Genomic DNA, 20255 nt, shown 5'->3' with positions numbered 1-20255 from the left:
CAAATATTTTAAGCACTGGGGCCATGTTCATTGAAGCTGTACCTGGAGGTGACACACCAAAGCCTCTCTGTACATCAGGCAACAGCAAAATGGTTCCACTTGCCACTGACATTAAGAGGCCAACACAGTACACAAGGGTTTCACTACCTACACCAGCACCAGAAATGTTTCCTGACAAAAACAATCATTAAGTTTCTAAATCTTTATCACCCCCATGAAATGTCCTGCATTTTTTGTGTTGTTTTTGATAATTCGTTAGTTCACAGCAGCACTCGAAAACAGCCTGAAGAGGAACAAAGACACAGTGCAAAAAAGCACTAACTTATACGTATTTTTAAGAGTTTAATTAGCACAGCATAAGAGTCTAATTAGCATAGTATATCTCATTTCCCTAATTTGGATTTATTTGGAATCCTCATGACAATGAAAGGAAGCACAGGAAAAAGAGAACACACAGATGAAGTGCACTGCAAATCACACAGCCAGAGGTGTGACAGATGAAATAAAAGATCTGTGAATGAGCTGATCTGTTTCAGGGGCTCTGGGGAAGTATTCACTTGTGATGTCTAATCCAGACAGACAAAGGAAAGAAGGATCAGCTGTACTTCACTGCCTTTATTTCCACAGTGACAGAAAGGATACACAGCAGTTACACGTGCATCAAAGCCTCAGACAGGAATGAGACAGATGAACAAACCACTTCACGTGTACTTGACTGAAAACCTTGATGGACAGTCTTGGAACTGGCTTAGAAAGAGTCATCTTCTGACTTCATCTCATCTCCAGATAATTGTTAAGAGCAGCCAGCTCAGAAGCAAGCATGGGTAGACAGAATTGTAACTTTTTAAAGGTTAGTACAGTTAAAAATAGTGATTAACCACAGAAAGAACACAAATCACTCCAATAAAATAATGATGTTCTATATACTCCCTTAGGGGAGAAAACAGCCCATTACAGCTTTTAATTTTGACTCAGCCTTTACCAAAGTGCCCCTGACACATCACCATAGGGTGTAATTCAATACAGTACAAAGAAACAGCACAGTGGATTTTCAAAACCATTTCCATTATGCCATCAGTTTAACAATATTAAATCCAGACCATTTCCCTACCTGCTTGTATTCAGATTCTCTTCCAACCAGTACCTGCAGAATATAACCAACAGGATCTCCCTTCATGGGTGGGACCATTTCCCAGGTAACTTCACAGGAGTTTCCTCCCAGCTGTGTCACTCGAGGGGCTACAATAAAAGGAAACGTGCTAATGTTTAATATAAAGACTGCACCAAAATCTTATTTTATGAGCACTGTAATATATACCAGAACATTTTAAAAAGGCTAGAGCAACTGTTACCAGTCAGCTCTGTGAGCTGCTACAAAGGAGGAGTGGATTTAGAGAAAACTTTCAAAACTTAATTGCAGTGCTGCGCACTGATCTTTTCAAAGCAGAAGCCAATGCACAAACTACACAGGCATTCATAAAAGCAGCAATTCTGTGAAGTTCTGAGCAAACACCTGTGCCACTGGAGATGCCTGAGCATCCCTCCCATGCTACATGCCACTGAAAGAGAGGAATAATATCAAACATTTCATTCATGAAAAACAGGAGAAGGACTGTGAGAAGAGAAGCTAAAGAATCTTCTGTATAGAGATGAAGTCCAGCCTGGGAAGCAAAAGGATTAGCATAATTTTCAAGACTTGGACTTGAATATTAATCTGAGCCTGAAACCCACTTGATCAGAGCTGCTATTTCTAGCCAGACTTAAGACTAGTGCTCTCACTAGAACTCCAGAGAAATTCAATTTGTCAGCTGTTACAAGGCTGCTGTCCTTGGCAGAGGCTCCCTCAGCAGCTGAAAGCCAAGGGATGCTGTGCCTTGACCCAGGGCAAGTTCACAGCTCAGTCTAGCAGAGCACAGAAAGGGGAGCACATTTTTATGTACAACAAAGCATCTGCCACTGGAAGGCATGAAGAAAACTCCAACAGCATTCAGGGTTCACCAACCTCTTGATCAGCAGAGCCAGCAAGCACAATACCAAAAAAACAAAGAATAAAACTGGGAGAAACAAGAGTGCTGAACACTTGTATCAGGTGGTTAACATGTGCACGTGCAAGGACATGAGCTTGTTAAAGGCAATCCAGATCCCCAACCCCACAAAAACAGACAACAGGAGGGTCTACCAAAGAAACAAATGCTGCTGCATACATTACACAAATTTTAGACTGATCTGTTACTTCCCAAGAGGAACACTTGAATCATGAAGGCTCAAATGTAATCAATATCCATTTACTTCTCTCTGCACATCTGCTAGTGTTGAGAGACTGATAATAAACGCCTTTATCTTAGCTGACAACAATCTCAATTATTTTTCCTTCTCCTTCCATCCCTCACTTCAATACATGTAGATTTTTGTCTGACACAAAACACTGCCATTAACAACAAAGCTATTCTAGGGTTGGCATCACTAAGAGAGTAATTAGAAGACCTTATAGGAGAACACACACTTTCTTCTGGTAGCTAAAAAGCCAAATTAAGTTTATCACATAAATTCCTTTGTATTTCTCAGAGCACAGAAGGGAATCAACACTGTCATTGGCATCAGACCAGTCCTCCCCATGGCACCACCTCTCCTCAGCAGAGCTCACCAGCACAGCTTTGTCATGCCCTTGTCTCTGTCACAGCCAGTGCTCTGTCAGGTACCCGAGATCCCAGCCCACACACAACCTGGTATTTGCACCATGGATTCTCACCTTCATACTCAGCCCAGGGGATGAGTCACACTTAACAGGCACTCAACAGGCAGACTGGGAGTTCAAAACAAACACTTAGGGTGAGGTGAACTGAATAAACTGGATTTTCAGCCAACAAAATGCAAGTGTGACTACAGTGGCACCCTGGGTCATGCCACACGAGCTCCCTTCCCTTGGCTGGGCAGCACATCTCACACCTGTGTAAAGGTGTGCATCAGGATAAATCACCCCTGGCTAAGTATCCTCACCTCAATCACACAGGTGTTTTTTGCTGCAGAGTGTTTTCTCCCTGGGGGTGACTAACTTAGCAGGGAAAGGCAGCTCCAGCAGTGTTCTCCCCTCTCTAATTATTTGCTTACAAAAGGTGTCAAAATCAAAGCTGGATTTTAAATACAGAGAAGCAAACAAAATCTCTCTGATAAACTGACAGTTGTCATTTCTCTCAGAAAATCACAGGGCTTGACAGGGAAGCCTTCAGCACCCAGGAGAAAAGGTGCATTTGATTCCAGCTCAGCTGATCTGACAACCCATAGAGCAAACTCACTGCCCTGTAAGAGGCGAAAGAAGGACTAATTAGGCCTAGAACAAAAGGCCTAATTACATGCAGTTTTATAATGAAACATCTTTCACTGTGGGTCTTACTTTTGCTCCTTCCTTCCTTCCTCCTCTTCCTCCTCCTCAGGAGCATAATTACTTAGGACAAAATTTACACACAGTAAAAGACATTTCATTATAAAACTTCATTTAATTAGGCCTTTAATTCTCCTAGTGAAACACATGCTGAGTTCTAAGTCTAATGCTCTATATGTGAAATATCATAATTAATTTTATACATTAAAGGGAAAAAAATCCTGAAGGTCTACACTGGACATCAAATACACAACAAAAAAAATTAAACTTTACTAAAGCTTAAGTTGGTAGTACACACACACACACACACACACACACACACACACTACAGCTGTTAGATCCCTTGTATAAATGCTGTGGTAATCCAGGGCAATCCTCTGGTAAACGTTATTGATAGCAGCACCATTTGAACAGTTTTTTTCTATTACAACAGTGGTTGACATAACCTTTATGTTTCTTGTGTGATTTTTTTTATTTAGGTGATAATTTAGCTTACCACCATTAAGTAACTTCACAACTCAAGAGAAACCTACAGTCAGCACAAACTGGTTCCTCACAAGTGGTATTACATACTTACGGTAACCCTTACAACCTCCCCTCATACTTAGCAATTACATAAATAGTTACAAGTTACTTACACATAGAAAACCATACTACATACCTTTGATTGCAGGTGGGAGTGACTTAGTTGTGCAGAAGGTACAGATTTCTGAGAAAGGTCCCTCCCCAGCATCATTGACTGCCTGTATTCTGAACGAGTAACAGGTGGATTCTGTCAGCCTCTGTATCTTGTACGTGTGACTTGGTCCCCTATAAATTGGGATAAACCTGAAACAATAAAAATGAGGTATGTAGTTACAATGGAGTGGCACTGACATTTCTGGTTATTGCACTTACCAGCTTGAAGTATCCACCTTGTGAAAACTGGCACCACAGGCCCTGCAGGGCTGTTAAACACACATATAAAAATGTCCCATTATTAACATACTGATGATGATGAGGAGGTCAGGGAAAGCAGAAGTTCACTGTCCCTTTTGAAACAACTATTACCTTGCAAAATGATTGCATGAATTACCAGGAAGAACATCTGTCAGTGGGCTCTCCCTACCACCATAGAATTAAAAGGGATTCAGCCTGTGTCCTGCTACAATACACAATGTGTGCTGCTGGATTACATGCATGATGGAAACACCATTAATATGCTGACTCTTTAATGGATTTGGACTTCATTTGCACATTAAGACACATAGGCCATGTCTTGCAGTCATCTGTGTCATCTTCCAAAACATTTCCATTGACAAGACAAAACAAGAGCACACTCAAACTTGTCCAACAATGTAATACTGAACAAAATTAATGTAATTTAAAAAAAAAAAGTATACAGTTGCTAAAGAGAATCTGACTTCTACTTTCTATTGCTTTGCTCAGATAAATGCTTTTCACTAACAGTTTTATGTCAGCCAGCAATTTCTAGCTAAGCCCCAGACCCCCAGGAGCTGAGCACAGAGAGGATGAAAGCAAATAAAGAGGAAGCACCCAGACTGTGCATCTTCCATTCAGGCTCCACCAGGGAACATCTTGGATGCAATAGTCCTGGCCTTGGAGAACAGAAAATTTGCTGTGTGGGATCACATACTATTTTTTTTATTATTTAGTACCCTAATTCAAGTATCTTAACCATTTCAGAAGGTTTTAAATCACCAGGAAGCCAGGAGATATTTTCCTTTGACCTCCCTATCTAGGTGCTAGCTTTATCCTTTGGCTTTGCATGAGATGCAGAGTACAACCAATTTGAGCATTTCAAAGAAACTGGGTCTGTCATTAGCTCTCAGGGACAGAAATCAATTTGTATTACGTTATGATTGCAATCCACATAAGTACAAACAGAGATCCAGAACCATCTGTAATAAAAGGAAATATTAAGGTAATTCAATGTTGGAAATGTACTCTGAGGATTAATGTGACTTATTACTGAGTTTTAGTGAGACCCACACCTTAATAGGAAACTAAAGATCTGTGCCCACACGTTTTTAAGAGGAGAATTTAGAACCAATTTCCAGAGAATTGTTTTCCTAACCTTATGCTTACCCAGTTTAAGAACTCCCTGCTATCCCACATTTCTGAGGCTCATGTAAGCAGCCACAGCATGTTTCAAAAAACTGACACAAACCCGTGCTCATGGAATAAAATTTCTTGAGATTCACTGGGCGATGAGCAAAGAACACATACTCAGGACAGCATTAAGACTCAAGAGACAAGACACTCTCCCCCTGCACTTCTTGCAGGTCAATCAGGTAAGCTGGCTCAGAAACCACTGCACTACTCAGGAGTGTAGAGATTTGGCTCTGACCCCAGTCCAAGGGCAACAGAGAGCAAAAAAGATCCAATACCTGTTTTAGACTAATGACCTCTTTGCAATCATTTGTGGAGGTAGGTGAGCAAGGGAGGATAAATGCATCTTTCCCAGCTAATAGACAAGCACACCCTCACCCCAGGCTGGGCCTAAGGGGTGCATTTACACATTTACAGTTATTCATATGGCCAATACCAATGACTCAAATGACATTTTCACCTTTTGGATATGACTAATGTCACTAACACTTCCTAACACTGAGGAACTGATCTGGAAAAACATTTGAGCTCCTTCTGTCATTTGGGAACTGGACTAATACTCCCAGTTCTCTTAATACCAGTACTCCCATCCAGTTCCCATCTCCACTCATTTTTACTTCTCTGTCTCATAAAACATCTGTCAGGAAAGCAAGAACTGTTCCAGAGAAGCTTGCACCACAGGACTGCAATGGAAGCACACCTGAAACTTCTGAGATTTGACCATCTCTGAAGAAGGAGGGCTTCCAATTTTCCAAGAAGAAACACTGATGGCTAAGCCAAATTCAGTTGGGCTTTATTGTGACACCAATGCTTTGTAATTGTGTTTGAAGATGCAGATCATGATGTAAGGCATGTAATGGAGATGGAAAGACTAACTACAAAATGCTTGTGATTTTTTGATAAGGTAGTATTTTCCTCATGTGTAAAGCAGGTATTTCATAAATCCTCCAGGATTACTTCTGTTATTTTAAAAAATATTGCAGTTAATTGATATAGGTGGCTATAGGTATGGAGCAGTCTTTTTTCACTCTCCTGGCTTTCTGCTGGAGGACCACAATGAAGTCAAGAGTTGAGTCAATCAGTGTAACTGCACATGGCTACTGTGAGGCAGCATACACTAAAATTATCTTAACTAAGGTAACATGTTCATATTCCTGCAATTTCATTTTCAAAATCTAAACCTACTATAAAAGAACATTTGAACATGAGCTCTACGTACCATTGCCTTCTTGGCAAGCCTGTTGTTGCTCACTGTGCTTTATCCAGGCCTCATTCCATACACTGCCTCAAGAACAAGTCAGCTCTGAGCTTGTTTGCAAGGACTTTATCTCTTATGCATTGAAATGCTGACTTAATCTGTTTATGGAAACCTTCCCTGTGCTCTATCTCCCTCTCACCTTCTTCAAGAGATTTTCAAATCTCAGTTGAATTCAAAAGACAATGGGCTACATACCTCAACTGGCACCCTGCCTTTGAAAACATTCAGCCTCTCTGGTTACTGGCATTCTCAATACAGCTGTATCTTTTTTTTTTAAGTTTGCACCATCCACAATTAAACCTGATTTATTCTAATTTTCCATGCTGCAGTGTTGCCTCTACCTCTCTACTAAATTAACAGCAAAGACCAAAAAGAAAGCAACTTTCTCCAGGGATGGGGGCACTCCCCAGAGGTTACTTCTCCCTCATCTCACAGAGTGATCCCAATTCTGCCTTCCCAGACATTCTCACATCAGCCACAGATTATTCATTTACCTGCACACAGCAGAGGAGAAAGAACATCGTGTCCTACAGCAATTGCTAGGGAGACACCACTGCTGTTAGTTTTTCATCAATACTCTTTTATTCCCAGTGAAGATATTCTTGGAAGTATTTTGCATCTCACAGCTATTTTGTTTCTTCCACTTCAGTCACTTCCAGTCAAGCAGAAGAAGATCAATGTACTTGCTCTACCTCTGCTCATTAATTCCCAGCACATTTTGAGCAGCAGGTTCCCTTTCAAACTCCTGGGTTTTGTTGATATTTTGGTAACCTGTTGGATCTTGCAAAGATTTAATTTGAAAGAAATTCTACTGTACAGCACTAAGTAAGATGGCAATCTTGGGGGAAGGCACAAAGGCTGAGTGAGCCTTCTGTTATTGCCTCTCAAAATATGTGGTCAGATGTCAGGATTTTGGCTGGAGAGAAATCATTAACACAGTGTCATTAACACACAGTCCAACCTGCTGACCTGAGGTTCCACACCAGCACACAAAGGCAACTGCCTAATTAGAAACTAAATGACAAGAATGTCACAAACCAACAGCTCTTTTAATATTATTAATGCTACATCACATTATCTACACATTTACTGCCCCCACCTACTTTCTTAGACTGCTCCTCTAATTTGCCTGCAGAACATTATCAGACACTCACTGATTTACGAGATTTTCTCTCTCCACCAGCAGCTCCCTGTACTGTGGGCGGCAACAAAAAAAGCAAAGCTTCAAACCAAAACCATCTCATTCAGAGATGCAGAAGTAAAATCAACACAATTTTTTTTTCATTTCTGCTGGATTTTAAAACATTCTACTCAAAGGGAAAAGTTTCCCATCTGCAGCATCTCTCATCCCCACATCCATCAGTGCTCCTATAACCAGCTCCAGGGTGACCCAACCTTTTCAGCTTTGGGGCACTTTGCCAAGCCATTCTTTGGGATATCCCTTTGCAGACGGGTGCTGAGGGAAAGCAAACATAAAACAGGAGTTTTCCAAAAGAGTTTTGTGCTCCCACAACCCAACTCTGGCTTCCAGTCCTAAAATGAGGTGTGGACCAAACATGTGGGATGCACTGGACCCTTTGACCTGTAGATCTGTTTTCTGCAAGATTCCTTTTGAAAAGTTTTATTTATAATACATATTATATATTTTAACTGTGTTATAATGTATGCTCACCACTGCAATACAATTTGTGGGGTTTTTTTGAATAATAATATTAACAACAGGGCCCAGTGAAGGAAACATTTCCTTCCTTATACTTCGAAAAGCAAAACACAGTGAAGAACAGATAAAGGCAGGAAGAGAAGTGATAACAGATGGGAAGAGTTTGGTTTTCTTCCTTGAATTATCTAGCACATCTGCAGGCTAGACAAAGGGTACTTGCTGCCAAAATCGATTTTTAGCCTGTTTCTACTAGATTATCTTTCATCTGCTGCTGCATTTGAGTTTGTAACCCATATTCACAACAGATAGTCACTTGTCAGATGTCTGGAATTATTGAGAGTTGAAGTATTTCAGACTACAGAAGCTCCTCCACAACAAGAAAAATTGATTTTTTTGCAAGAAGCATCTGGGCACGTTCAACAGGAATGGAAGACAGAGCAGCCAAGTGCCTGACTGAAGATTCCTGTGAGCAGCCACATCTGGGGGCAAGGAACAGGCAGGGAGCACAGCTTAAACAGGAATTACCAGCATTTGAATGGAAGATGTGGGAGAAATCAGGGAGAGCACCCAATGGCCTCTCGAAATTAGACAGTAATTTCAAAGGAAGAAGCAGATGATGAGGCAGCTACAGCACCTTGTCAATAATCAACAATAATAAATAAGAGTGAACTTAAAGCTAAAACCAAAAGAGAAGAGAGTTCAGAGCAGCAAACCAATGTTCTTACAGCCCTACATGTGTTTATCTTCCCTGTGCAGCATCAGAGCCACTTTCCCAGAGTTTTAAGAGTTTATGGGCCCTCAAATGATGCTCACTGAGCACATGGTGTCCAAGCTGCTGCTGTGACAGCCCCAGGAACCTGGGCAGAGCTGGAGCAGTGAGCCAAGCTCAGCCTATGCTTCACCAACATCAGCAAAGTGAAGCTGGAACCTAAAAATGTGCCCTTGGAAAACTGGCCAATGTGATCCTGCTGCCTCCATTGGACTTTAGAGATTAAATATGAGAGTCATTACTCTAATCAAGATGTTGTTTTTCTCATAAGGTTGTTACAGATGTGCAGAAAATAGTTTTTATTACAGTGATGATATTGGGTCTAGATGCTGCTCTTATTTATGATCTGCTGTCTGGAATGTTCAGTTACCCATCAAGTCTGAAGTACCTGCAGATGTGCACAGATCAAAATAAAGGAGAAAAATTTATTTCTTACCAAAGCAGGAATTTTTTGAATACACTTATGGAGTAGCATCTTACTCTGTGTCTTGCCAGCTTCCTCACAGCTGAAACACCTCATTTCACACATTTAATGTGGTTTTTTGAGGCTTCACTTTGTTCCAAATAATGACACACATACAGTTAACTCACACCTACTACAAATGTTGGTTTACTCCTGCTTCAAGGAAGAAAGATGAAATGCATTAACAAGTTCACTCTCTCACACTTGGGTCATTTCTCCCTCTTCTTTTTCATTTGCAAAGCCCCAGGTATCTGATCAGAATGCTGCTAATATAAACATCACTATTATTAATAGCAATACTCACCTACACAACGCAGCAATATGAACAGAGGTTAGCTTGAAAACTTTCCTGAACATTAACTTTCTATCTAGCCAGGCTTGCAGTGCAAACTGTAGCATGCCATCTGTCTTGGTGCTCATGCCTAATTTCCTTTTATCACTGTTTTACCCAATATGAAAATGATTTTTTCCTGCAGGTTTTTGCAAGGATACGTTAACTTATCTGATTTTGTATTTTAATATAATTTCACAAGCCACTAGGACTGATATATAACAGTAATTGCTGTTAAAATGGGTGTAAATTGTCTTCATGAAATCAGGAGTGTAAACAATTTTTTAATTAGACTGCATGAAACTTGCAGTAACCAGGGGATGATTATGCAAAAGTCATCAGGCAAGGGCAGCACATTCAGCAACTCATCCCTCTGTGTTTCTATTCTACCTTCAAGTTAAGACAGAACAAACACCCAGGTTGAGGCTCATATGTCCAACCACGCCCTGCTACCACCAACTGAAGACAACAGAAGAGTGGGGCAATTGTCAGAGATCCTCACATTATGTTTTTAAAGAAAATGTTGAGGATGTTTCTTAGTCAACCTTACCAATGGCTCTCCCTTAAAATGTGATTACATGTGTATATCTTGATTGGGATTCTCTACACACACAAAAATCACACAATTTACCTGAGCTGCTACATACAGTCATCTAAATAAACACAAGCAACTGATAAATGACCCACTCTTAATTTATTTGCTGATTCTCCCTTTCAGACTGGATATTGTGAGCATTTTAAGACACTAAGAGGTGCAATTAGTTGTGGGAAAAACTGAAGATTAATTACAGTACAGCAGGAAGAAAATAAAAAACATTAATTAAGTTCACTTGCTCCACAGAGGAAAAAATCCATAGTATTCTGGAAAGTAGTGCAATTTGATTAACATAAATTTCTTGACATTACCACAATTAGAAAATGAAGTCACAACTGATAGTTTATTTAAGAAAGAAAGGAATTTCATAGTCCTCCTTACATAAAGGTCACTTACTCTTAACTAACGTTTCTATGTACTGAGCTTTCCAGAAACAGATTTTTCTTCATTTCCACTCAGTGCTACCCATAATTGAAAGGACAAGTGATGCTAATTTCATCTTCCTAAATGTCACACCCCAAAGAGCTAATGGGAGCTAACGCAGGTACATCTCTGATGTGCACACCTCCTCAAGCCCTTACACTAATCAGTGCCAGAAGATTTCCAAGTATTTTGCTTCACAGGTCTTGCAATCAATGAAACATTTGGTCTCCAACAACTGGCCTGTTACACCTCATTACAGAAAGGAAAAGTTGAAAACACTCCTTAATGACCAGGACACACTGGAGAGCACTGGCTATCATTACATAAAGCCAGAGCTGTCTTTACCAAAAGGCCATTAAAGCTGTTGGGTCAGGATGGGACTTGATTATTTCCTTTTCTTAAAACAACTTGCTCATCTTTATATTTCTGCTTGTGAAAATGCTTCAACAGCATTTTAAAGGTAACTTCCATTTTAAACCAAAGAAGAGACAATCATAGTACTGAATTGAGGGATTTCAATATAAAGCTGTTATCAGTAATTTCAGATATCTCAGGAAATACAGTAACAATGTTCTCTGAAAGACCAGGGATATGACAGAGATCACTTCTCCGTTATCCATGTTTTAAACCACAACCTCTTTCCCTGAATCAAGTACTATCTCTTCTACAACTCTTTGAAACCATAAAATACTCCAAAACAGCCTTTCAGATCATTTATTCTGTGTCATTTTTTCACCAGAGAGTGGCTTCCCAGAGGGCTGTCCCAGGCCTGTCAGTGATTCAGAGGCATTTGGACAATGCCTTTAACAACACCCTTTAACTTGGCCAGCACTGAACTGGCCAGGCAGTCACACTGCATGACTGCAGGTCCCTTCCAGCTAGAATATCCTATTTAACTGCTCCCTCACATGTGCACAGTTTACTGTGCAATTGCAGAGGCCAGTGATGTTCAAAGAGCTGTATTCCAGTATTTTCCACAAGCACACACAGGGGTGAGCAGTCCCAGGAGGGTTGGTTTAATGGGAATGATCTCAGAGAGGACTCCTACACCTCTTTAAGCACCTGCTGCCCCTACCAGCTCCTGCTTGGGCTGTCCTTCCCTTCCCCCCTCCCTGCCCAGCAGGGATGACAGCTCTCCTGGATGTACAGAACTCCACCTTGCAGGGGCATCTCCCACTGTGGTCAATGCACACAATGGAAAGCAAAAAGAGACTGCCAGACAGGGAACAAATGCACAGATCTTATGGCCAGGACCTGCCAGCTCCTGCCAGCTGCTCTCAAACACAACAGTTTTGAGACACTCCTCTGCCATGCCCGTGCCTGGATGGATTCATCAGCCATAGCTCTGGCTCATTTCAGGAGTTATCTGGGCTACCTGCTCCAAACCCAACCACCAAAGGGAGCCCTCTCATGGAGTGGCTCAGTACAAGCAGGAGGAGACAGCACAACATAGAGGAGCAGCTTCTCTGCAGCTCTGGGAGCTCATGTGGACTCTAAGTCAAATTCACAGCTAAGAAGATCCAGCAGAGTATCAAGTCCAAATGGTTCTTAATGAAAAGCTCATAAGAGATCATTTGCAGTGGGAAAAGCTTGTGCAAAAGCAAAGGATCGTGCTAAAGCTGTGTGCCAAAGCAATGGAGAAAAATCCCTTTCCTTGCCTGCTGTGAGGTAACATTTTATTCTTACAAGGCAACTTATTTTCCCCGGTATAAAGACAGGTTAAAAACAATTTACAGCTCCTCACCCTCCTACCTGCAGTGCTACATGAAAGCAAAGCAAAGCAGCCTGCTGGATGTGTCTTTAGAGCTGACTGAATCCCAGGGTGCTGCAGGTGATGGGCTCCTGCCAAGCATCACTGCACTCTGAGGGAGCTGTTTTCAGCACTTCAAATGGGTATTTATATTCATTGGACACCTCTCAGGATTAATACAGTGTACCCTCTCTGCATCAGTACAGTTGAGATACTGGGAGGTATTAAGGCATTATTCATGGTGGGTTTATTACTTAAAATTAGAGCTTTTGGGCCAGATCTTCAGCTGGCATAAACTCAGCACAGCTCTATTTAAATTAAAGGAATTGGGCTAATTTACATCAAATTATGATCTGTGCTGAAGGTCTCTAAGGATTATCTACTCGATAAGTCACTTGTTTTAGCTAATTGAAGTAGTTGAGAGTGTTTCTTAGTAAATTATGAACCATCTATGATATTTATTCATTGAAGAGCTCAGACTGTTAGGCATTACTTGCATATTGTCTTTCTTTCCTTCCCTTTTTTAACTGACTATATCTCATCACAACTTTGGATCTACATTAGCAAATCTTTCCATATAAAGCTCACATGGGAAGATAAGTTTTTGCTTAGCACTGACTGTTTAATTTAAACACAGATCTTTGTTTCTGGCACACCTTATTTCAAAATTATTGTGGAGCTACCAAACTGATGCCAAGCTCATATTTTCTAATGCTGTAAAGCATTACAGCTATAAAATCAAGACCACCAGCTTGCCCAAAAAACATTGTTCTGCTCAGCTTTACCTTACCTAGACATCTGATTTGTAACCCTTGGCTTTATGAATACACACAGCAAGCTGGGTGCAGTACCTTTATTTCATATATTCCAAAAGGTAAAGGCCACTGTGGCCTTGAAACTTGATTTTAAATTTACTGGCAGAGAGGCAGGGGTTTTGCTGAAATGTCACCAGCACAGGATTGATTTCTGTTAGACCTGCCAGTTTTAGGTTAATGGTTGGACTCAACAATTTAGAGGTTTTTTCCAACCTAAATGATTCCATGATTCTTTATCACTCACAGCTTTACTGCCTAACTTGCTCAGACTACAGGCACAGAATGCCTATTAAAACAGTATTTTGTACATACTAGTAGGCACAAAGCAATCAGGAAAACAGAATTTTTCTTTGACTCACAACTGCATTATGATGAACCAGAATTCTTTTTCATTAGCACAAGGAAAAGATTCACCTCTCTTACCTTTTATTTCTGTCCTCTATCTGCAAGATGTAGACCATGTCATCAGGAGAGTGGAGCTTGGAGCTGCTGTCTCCCCACTTCAGCTTCAGGCTCTGAGGCCCTGCTGCAGCACACTCCAGCCGTGGAGGTAAGGGTGGCAATGGCCTGGTTTTTGCTTTAATAAAGTGGCTAAAAGGTCCAGCTCCAATTTCATTGACAGCCTGGATCCTGATCCTAGAATGAACAGCAGGAAGATGAATGTTAAATGAAGTGCTTTCACAAGGTTCCTGATATGAACACATGCCAAGGGGCAAGAGAGCCTTCTGGGGCTGCCTGCCCCATCCATGCCCACCCCAGCTCCCAGGGCTGTTTGTGGCACACTGGAAGGTTCTGCCAGCACAACAAGGATCATCCTGCTTAGATTGTAAGAGGTGCAGTGAAGATGTCAGAAATGCAGCAAGGCAGAGGGGAAGGTTTGGGTCTCAGGACCTGGTGACAGCTCCTTCAGCCACAGGGACAAGGGGCAGCAGCACAGGACAAGCACAGCCTGGAAAACATGAAGTGTCCAACCATGAGTAAATAAAAAGCAAAAGTGTGTTCTGGTTGTCTGGCAGAGATCATGGACTAATTTAGGTGAAATCATTCAGGGAAAGCACTTGTGTCACTGCCATGAAGCCCATGCCCATGTTGGCAAACACCCTGAAGGCCCAGAGCAGTCTCACAAAGCACATTATTTAACCACAGGAAACTCTGCTGGGAGGAACTAATGAAGGAGGTTAAATCCACAAACCTCCTACACTCTGCCACAAAGTGCAGAAATGTTAACTGCCAGTGAACTATCCATTAGATCAAATAAATGCTGGACCCAAGTCACCCTCACAAGATGCACAAAGTGCCTTGAGCCATTTGAGGACATCAAGAAGAAAAGCAGAGCACTTGCCTGGTCACAGCAGCTTGAATTTGGAAATGTTCTTAAGACTGAGCCAGTCTTCTAAATTCTATTTCTTTCTTAAGATAATGACTCCTGCTTTCTGCTTTGTTAATTTTCTCTTACCTGCCTGCACCTTAGTCTAACACTGAGATGAGTGAGGAGCAGCAGCAGTCTCTGACTATGGTAACATCAACAGCACTGCAACAAAAGTAGAAATATGCATCTCAAACAGTTTTGGGGATTTTGTAAATAGAAATATTGGTACAGCTGAGCCTGCAAGGTTTCAGAAGTTTGTTAATCAAAGACTAAATATGAAAAATCAGGATGGCGAAAACTAATTAGGTTTAAGATAGTTCAGCCTAGTTTAGTTAGCTGGAGAGATGCCATTTACTTTGGAAATCTTGTGTACAGCAGCCTTGTATTTTCTCAGGGGTAAAGACTCTTTACAAGAACTGTCTTTGCTTGGCAATGCTACTTATTTTGACTGAAGAACATAAAGTGATGCAAGTTCACACAAACGTATGAAAAATTACTTTGCTTTTAACAGCAAATTTTCAGCTCTACCATCAGGAAAAGAGTATGTTAAAGGGATAGGGAAAAAACTCTCAAGAGAGTGTTCCCCATTGGAAAAATTCTCCAAAACTGTATTTTCTGCCTTTCAAGAACATAAAAGGTTACATTGTTAATAAACATATAATGAAGTCTGTTAATAAACAAAATAATGAAGTCTGATCTATTGGTTAGTCAGCTAAAGCCACTGCACACTGAGAATGCAGTGTGTATACAGTCATGTGCAAATGTGTGCTTAAAACTCTGCTTATTGACCCAGCCATTAACAGGGGAAACATATTGCTGGGTGTGGAGCTGCATTTTGCCTTAACCTTCCTTCTGGCTTCAGGAAATGCATCCTGACCACCTCATATCACCACATTCCTCCTCTCCCTCCCTAAGGGTGGATGGCACAAAGATCTAGTGGGAGCCTCCTCTTCAACTGCTGCTTGCAAGCATAGAAAGAACAACAGGCTTTTCTAGTATCTGAAGAAGTCTAATTAATATAAGCATTGAATCTTACTTCATATTATGCTACCATTTTACTTTACATTTAAGAGTCATTACATCAATATTTAATGATATTTCCAATAAAAAACAAAGCCTGCCTGTATTTTCACTGGATTCAGGCTCACCATGAGCATGTGCACATAAACAGTAACAGCTACATTACAAAATGCTACTACTGCTTTTGTAGATTGATTACAGCAGCGTGCTCCAGAGTATATATCCTTTTGTTTTGTTTGGTATCACTTACTTTGTTGTTACTTGTCCCAGTAACAACAAAGCCTCTCCTCTCCTCAAGCACTGTAACCTCAGCTGCTTTCCAGCTGGCAGCTACCACGCCTGAATCAAGCAGTGAGATGAATCTCTCTCCAATATCACACTTTTTAGATAAATGCATGCACAGAAACCTGCACTTGTCTTGCTTTTGCAAGGTATTTGCACAAGGCAAAAATGTGTCTCCTCATTCCTTTCCTTGCTTTCCTCTGCTGCAGAGTTCTTGCTCCCCCCTTCTGACACACACAAATATGCACACACACACTCCCCTCCTGCCTCTGGAGCACTGTAAGACTGATGGAAACTCTTGTGCCTTAAAACAGAGACAGGCATCTTTACAAATGAGTGATGACACTGGGAAAGCAGGAATTGATTTATTTGACTCTAACATGGCTGATGTGGCCACTCTTTGCTGCTGACGGCACCACCATAAAGCTCTGTAAATTGCCACTATCATTCCCAGGGCCTGAGCTTCATCAGACACACACAAGAACTGATTTTGTGTTTCCTGTGCACATGGCAGTGCAACCCAAACCCTGGTGTCACTCACCTCCCTCTGAACCCCAGCAGTGTCTGCTCAGTGGGAATCAGAAAGTCCAAAGGGAAGGGGAGAAGGAAGAAGGGAAAGAGAAAAGGCAGAAAGGAGATGGTGGTGGGAGAGCACCTTGTACTGTACCATCTCTGCTCCTGCCAAGGTGCTTTTCAGTCTCCCTGCCCCAGCCTGTGACAGTGAGCTTTTCCAGCTGGGTGGCACAGCCAGGGTGGGCAAGAGAATATTCACAATTAACTGGAAACCAATTCCTGTTTACAGAACTGGTACTGGGAAAAATCAACTCTATTTTCATGTAAAAGTACAGTATAGACAAGTAGAAATATTTGCAGCAAAAGCACTTCCTGAATTCCTTTCAACTTTTCCACTAATGGTTTCTAAGTGAAAATACCCCAAACATCCTCTTGGAAAGAAAGATTGTTAAACCATCTGACAATCACAATTTGACAACAAGTTTTTTGAAAATGTAAAGACTGTGTTTAAGAATACTGCCTAATTCTGCAGACTCTGGACCAATAATATTTGTATTCATTCTCACATTTTCCCACTACAACTTTTAAACATTTAGAAAGAAAAATCATAAATCAGACTAGGCAAATTTAGAAATGATGAAATGATCTTTAACAGACCATTCTCTCTTAAGAGATTCTTGACCCAGGAAAATAAACACACTAAACAGGATGCTATTTTCAGATTGGTCACAAAATCCTTTGTGTAGTATTCCAACAAACTGGAAAATCAACTTTTGAATTAATTTTAGAGTCTGACATGAGAAGACTTTGATTCCCTCGTTCCCATAAGAGGAATGCCACCAGTTGCAACACATGTGGAAACCTGTGGGAGTTAAAATGCCATGGACTTCCAAAGGGGAGGGGAAGCAGCATCCTCCACCATCAGCAGCAGTCTGGACACGATGAAGAGCAATCATACACTGCCCCATAATCCCCACTCGAGACTCCTGGAAGAAGACTTAGCTTGACACTTTGAAATATATTTTGTTTTATAGCCTGCTTAAACTTTGCTAATTTGAGCATCCACGTGAATTTTTCTCTCCATCTTGGACGACCTTTCAGATTTCACAGAACGACGAAGTTGGAAGAGACCTTCAAGATCATCGAGTCCAACCCAACTTTCACTTGATATGGTTTAAAAATCTAAAATATTTATAGAATTTTTATTCCTAAACCAAATTGAGTGTTGCTATTGAAATTTAATAATGCTGCTATATATTTCTGTACACTGTGTAACTTCAGAGAAGAAACATTCTTAAAAATTGGAAGTGTTTGCGGTGAAGTATCTCAACAGCAGAACACAATTATCTATGGAATGTGTTAAGTGAAGCTTGGGAACAGACCGTAATAGAAAATTGGTGTTTCTCTGACTGTTGAATACTTATTTATTGTGGAATATTTATTAACTCACTCCTAGTTACATCAGTTCACAGAAAACCAGGCCAAGTATATTACCCTATAATCTGAGTTTCCAGAGCTTCGTGGCTATGTCATTAAAGCAGAGAGACTGCAGAACTCAGACATATTTCTGCAGCTGCTCACCAGCCAGGATGTTTACACAGTGCTTTGGGCAGGCATCTGCTGTGTGCAGCAGCAGAGCTGGGCTGGCTCTGAGCAGGGATTCTCTTGACTCAGCCCTACCATGGCCACTTGCAGTGTGACAGAGGCATCTTCCACTTTCTCCTGCCTTAAATGCATTTTGGGATGGAAGTCCTTCTCATGGGGTGCTGGCTGGATTTGCTGCTAAGACACAAAGCATCCAACTTGTCAGCTTGGAGCCCAGCCCTGCAGAGAGCCTGGAGCTCCCTTGTGTGCTCCTGGGCTGCTCCTGTTATGGGCATTCCCATAGAAAAGCTGGAAGCAAAGCAGTGCCAGACCCAAGCTAACAGGGTGGGCCACATGGCCAGGCTTTCACTATCACCCCCTATCCAAAACAATTTAAATTTCCAGTTTTGGACTTGCTGGATTCATGATAACCAAGATTTGCTTTCAATTTTGGTTTCCCCCAATTCCAACTCAACTGAAACATATAAACCCTTTGCTGATTTACTTCAAATTCTGCTGAAATTTTGGCAAGGGAGTTCAGAGCCTCCAACCCAGTAGTACTTGGCTTGCTTAGTCTAGGAAAAATATGTTCACTGTGTTTTTAAACACAGCAGGGAATAAACACTTGAGAGGGAGAGGAGTAAGTTGTGTTAAACAAAACTGACACAAAAAGAAGGCTCATCAGTGGAGAAATGTAGAGAATTAGATCAGTGATGTTCTGAAACATTCTTCTGACTCAGCCAGGGAGGGCAGAAAAGGCACCAACATTTAGCACAGAGCCTGATAATCCTTAAGGATTTATCAGGGCAGACAATGCCTCATCAAAGATGTCAAGATATGCTTGAAGAAGAAACATCAGTGAACAAGTTAATGATCAAACACTTTGACAAATCTATTCTTGATTAGAAAAATAACACTTCAAACTACTGATGAGGTGCATTTGCAATCCAACTGCAGTCACTTGTCCTCCCTTACAGGAATGAGATGTAAGATTTGGGGTTTCTTTCTCTGATCTTGTTCAACAAAAGAGCTTTCCTACATTATTACTTCTGATCAGCCACCCACTGGTCTGTGTTCTTCAAGTGGGTTTTTATTTTTAGTAGGAACTTAGTCTTACAACAATATTTAGAACAGTTAATGCTTGTGGCTTTGGCTGTTTCATTTGGACCAGTGACAGGACGAGTCCTTGACTAAAACTATGTGATTTAATATGGTGTTTTTTACAAAATAATGAAACAAGAATGCAAAAAATCTCATTCCCATCTCTGTTTCTAAGCCTTGAAGAAGACATTTCCCTTAAGGAAGCTGTAGACAATCAAGAACCAGCTAAAAAAGAGACTGAAGTAGAACTTTGGTGAAGAATTTAAATGGCACATTCTGTCTTGAGTGAGTTGCTCAAAGTTCCCTTTTCAGCTTTTTTGGGTCTTGGTTGAACAGACATTTGAGGAGAAGCCAGGGAATACAAGAATGCCCAAAGATGATGCATTTCCACAGCTGGGTGACGAATCCACAAACAAACTCTTCAATTTTATATGAATGATCCATGAGCAAGCAATGTGTGCTCCTCACTTTGAATAACTTTTAGTGTATGTGTTTGTATCCTTGCTACAACAAGTTCTCTTTTCTTGGGTATAGGATTAAATTTGAATAATGAATTTATCATTTACGAGATCTGTAAATGATAAATTCATTTTTGTGTGACCTTGAATACAAAGTTAAAAAAAAGAAAAATGTTACAGGAAGTCTGTGACATCTAATTTTACAACTCTGTGATCAAATTTTGGTCTTTATTAGAACTGTACTTAGAATAGAATTTCTTTTGTCACACATTCTGTTGTATTGCTTTTCACTGCCTGCATGGAACCATTTTTCTTTCTTAATTAGCAATTAGGGAGAAAACATATAAGCCTGAACATTAAACTAATAAAATTT

General features: G+C 40.8%; 1 protein-coding gene across 2 annotated transcripts in view; it reads right to left on the bottom strand.

Moving 5' to 3' along the window:
* The window catches only part of FNDC3B (fibronectin type III domain containing 3B), a 184664-nt gene that overhangs the window by 8424 nt on the left and 155985 nt on the right, over positions 1 to 20255 (bottom strand). For both annotated transcript variants that reach the window (XM_009089025.4, XM_030227160.2), the window contains 3 exons: positions 13979 to 14191; positions 4041 to 4207; positions 1112 to 1239 (listed from right to left, as the gene is read on the bottom strand). In XM_009089025.4, the coding sequence (XP_009087273.1) occupies positions 1112 to 1239; positions 4041 to 4207; positions 13979 to 14191 (508 nt within the window). The remainder of the gene's footprint in view (positions 1 to 1111; positions 1240 to 4040; positions 4208 to 13978; positions 14192 to 20255) is intronic.

This window comes from Serinus canaria, chromosome 9 (genome assembly GCF_022539315.1).
Source record: "Serinus canaria isolate serCan28SL12 chromosome 9, serCan2020, whole genome shotgun sequence".
Classification (NCBI taxonomy): Eukaryota; Metazoa; Chordata; class Aves; order Passeriformes; family Fringillidae; genus Serinus; species Serinus canaria.
This window is presented reverse-complemented; position numbering and strand designations above follow the sequence as displayed.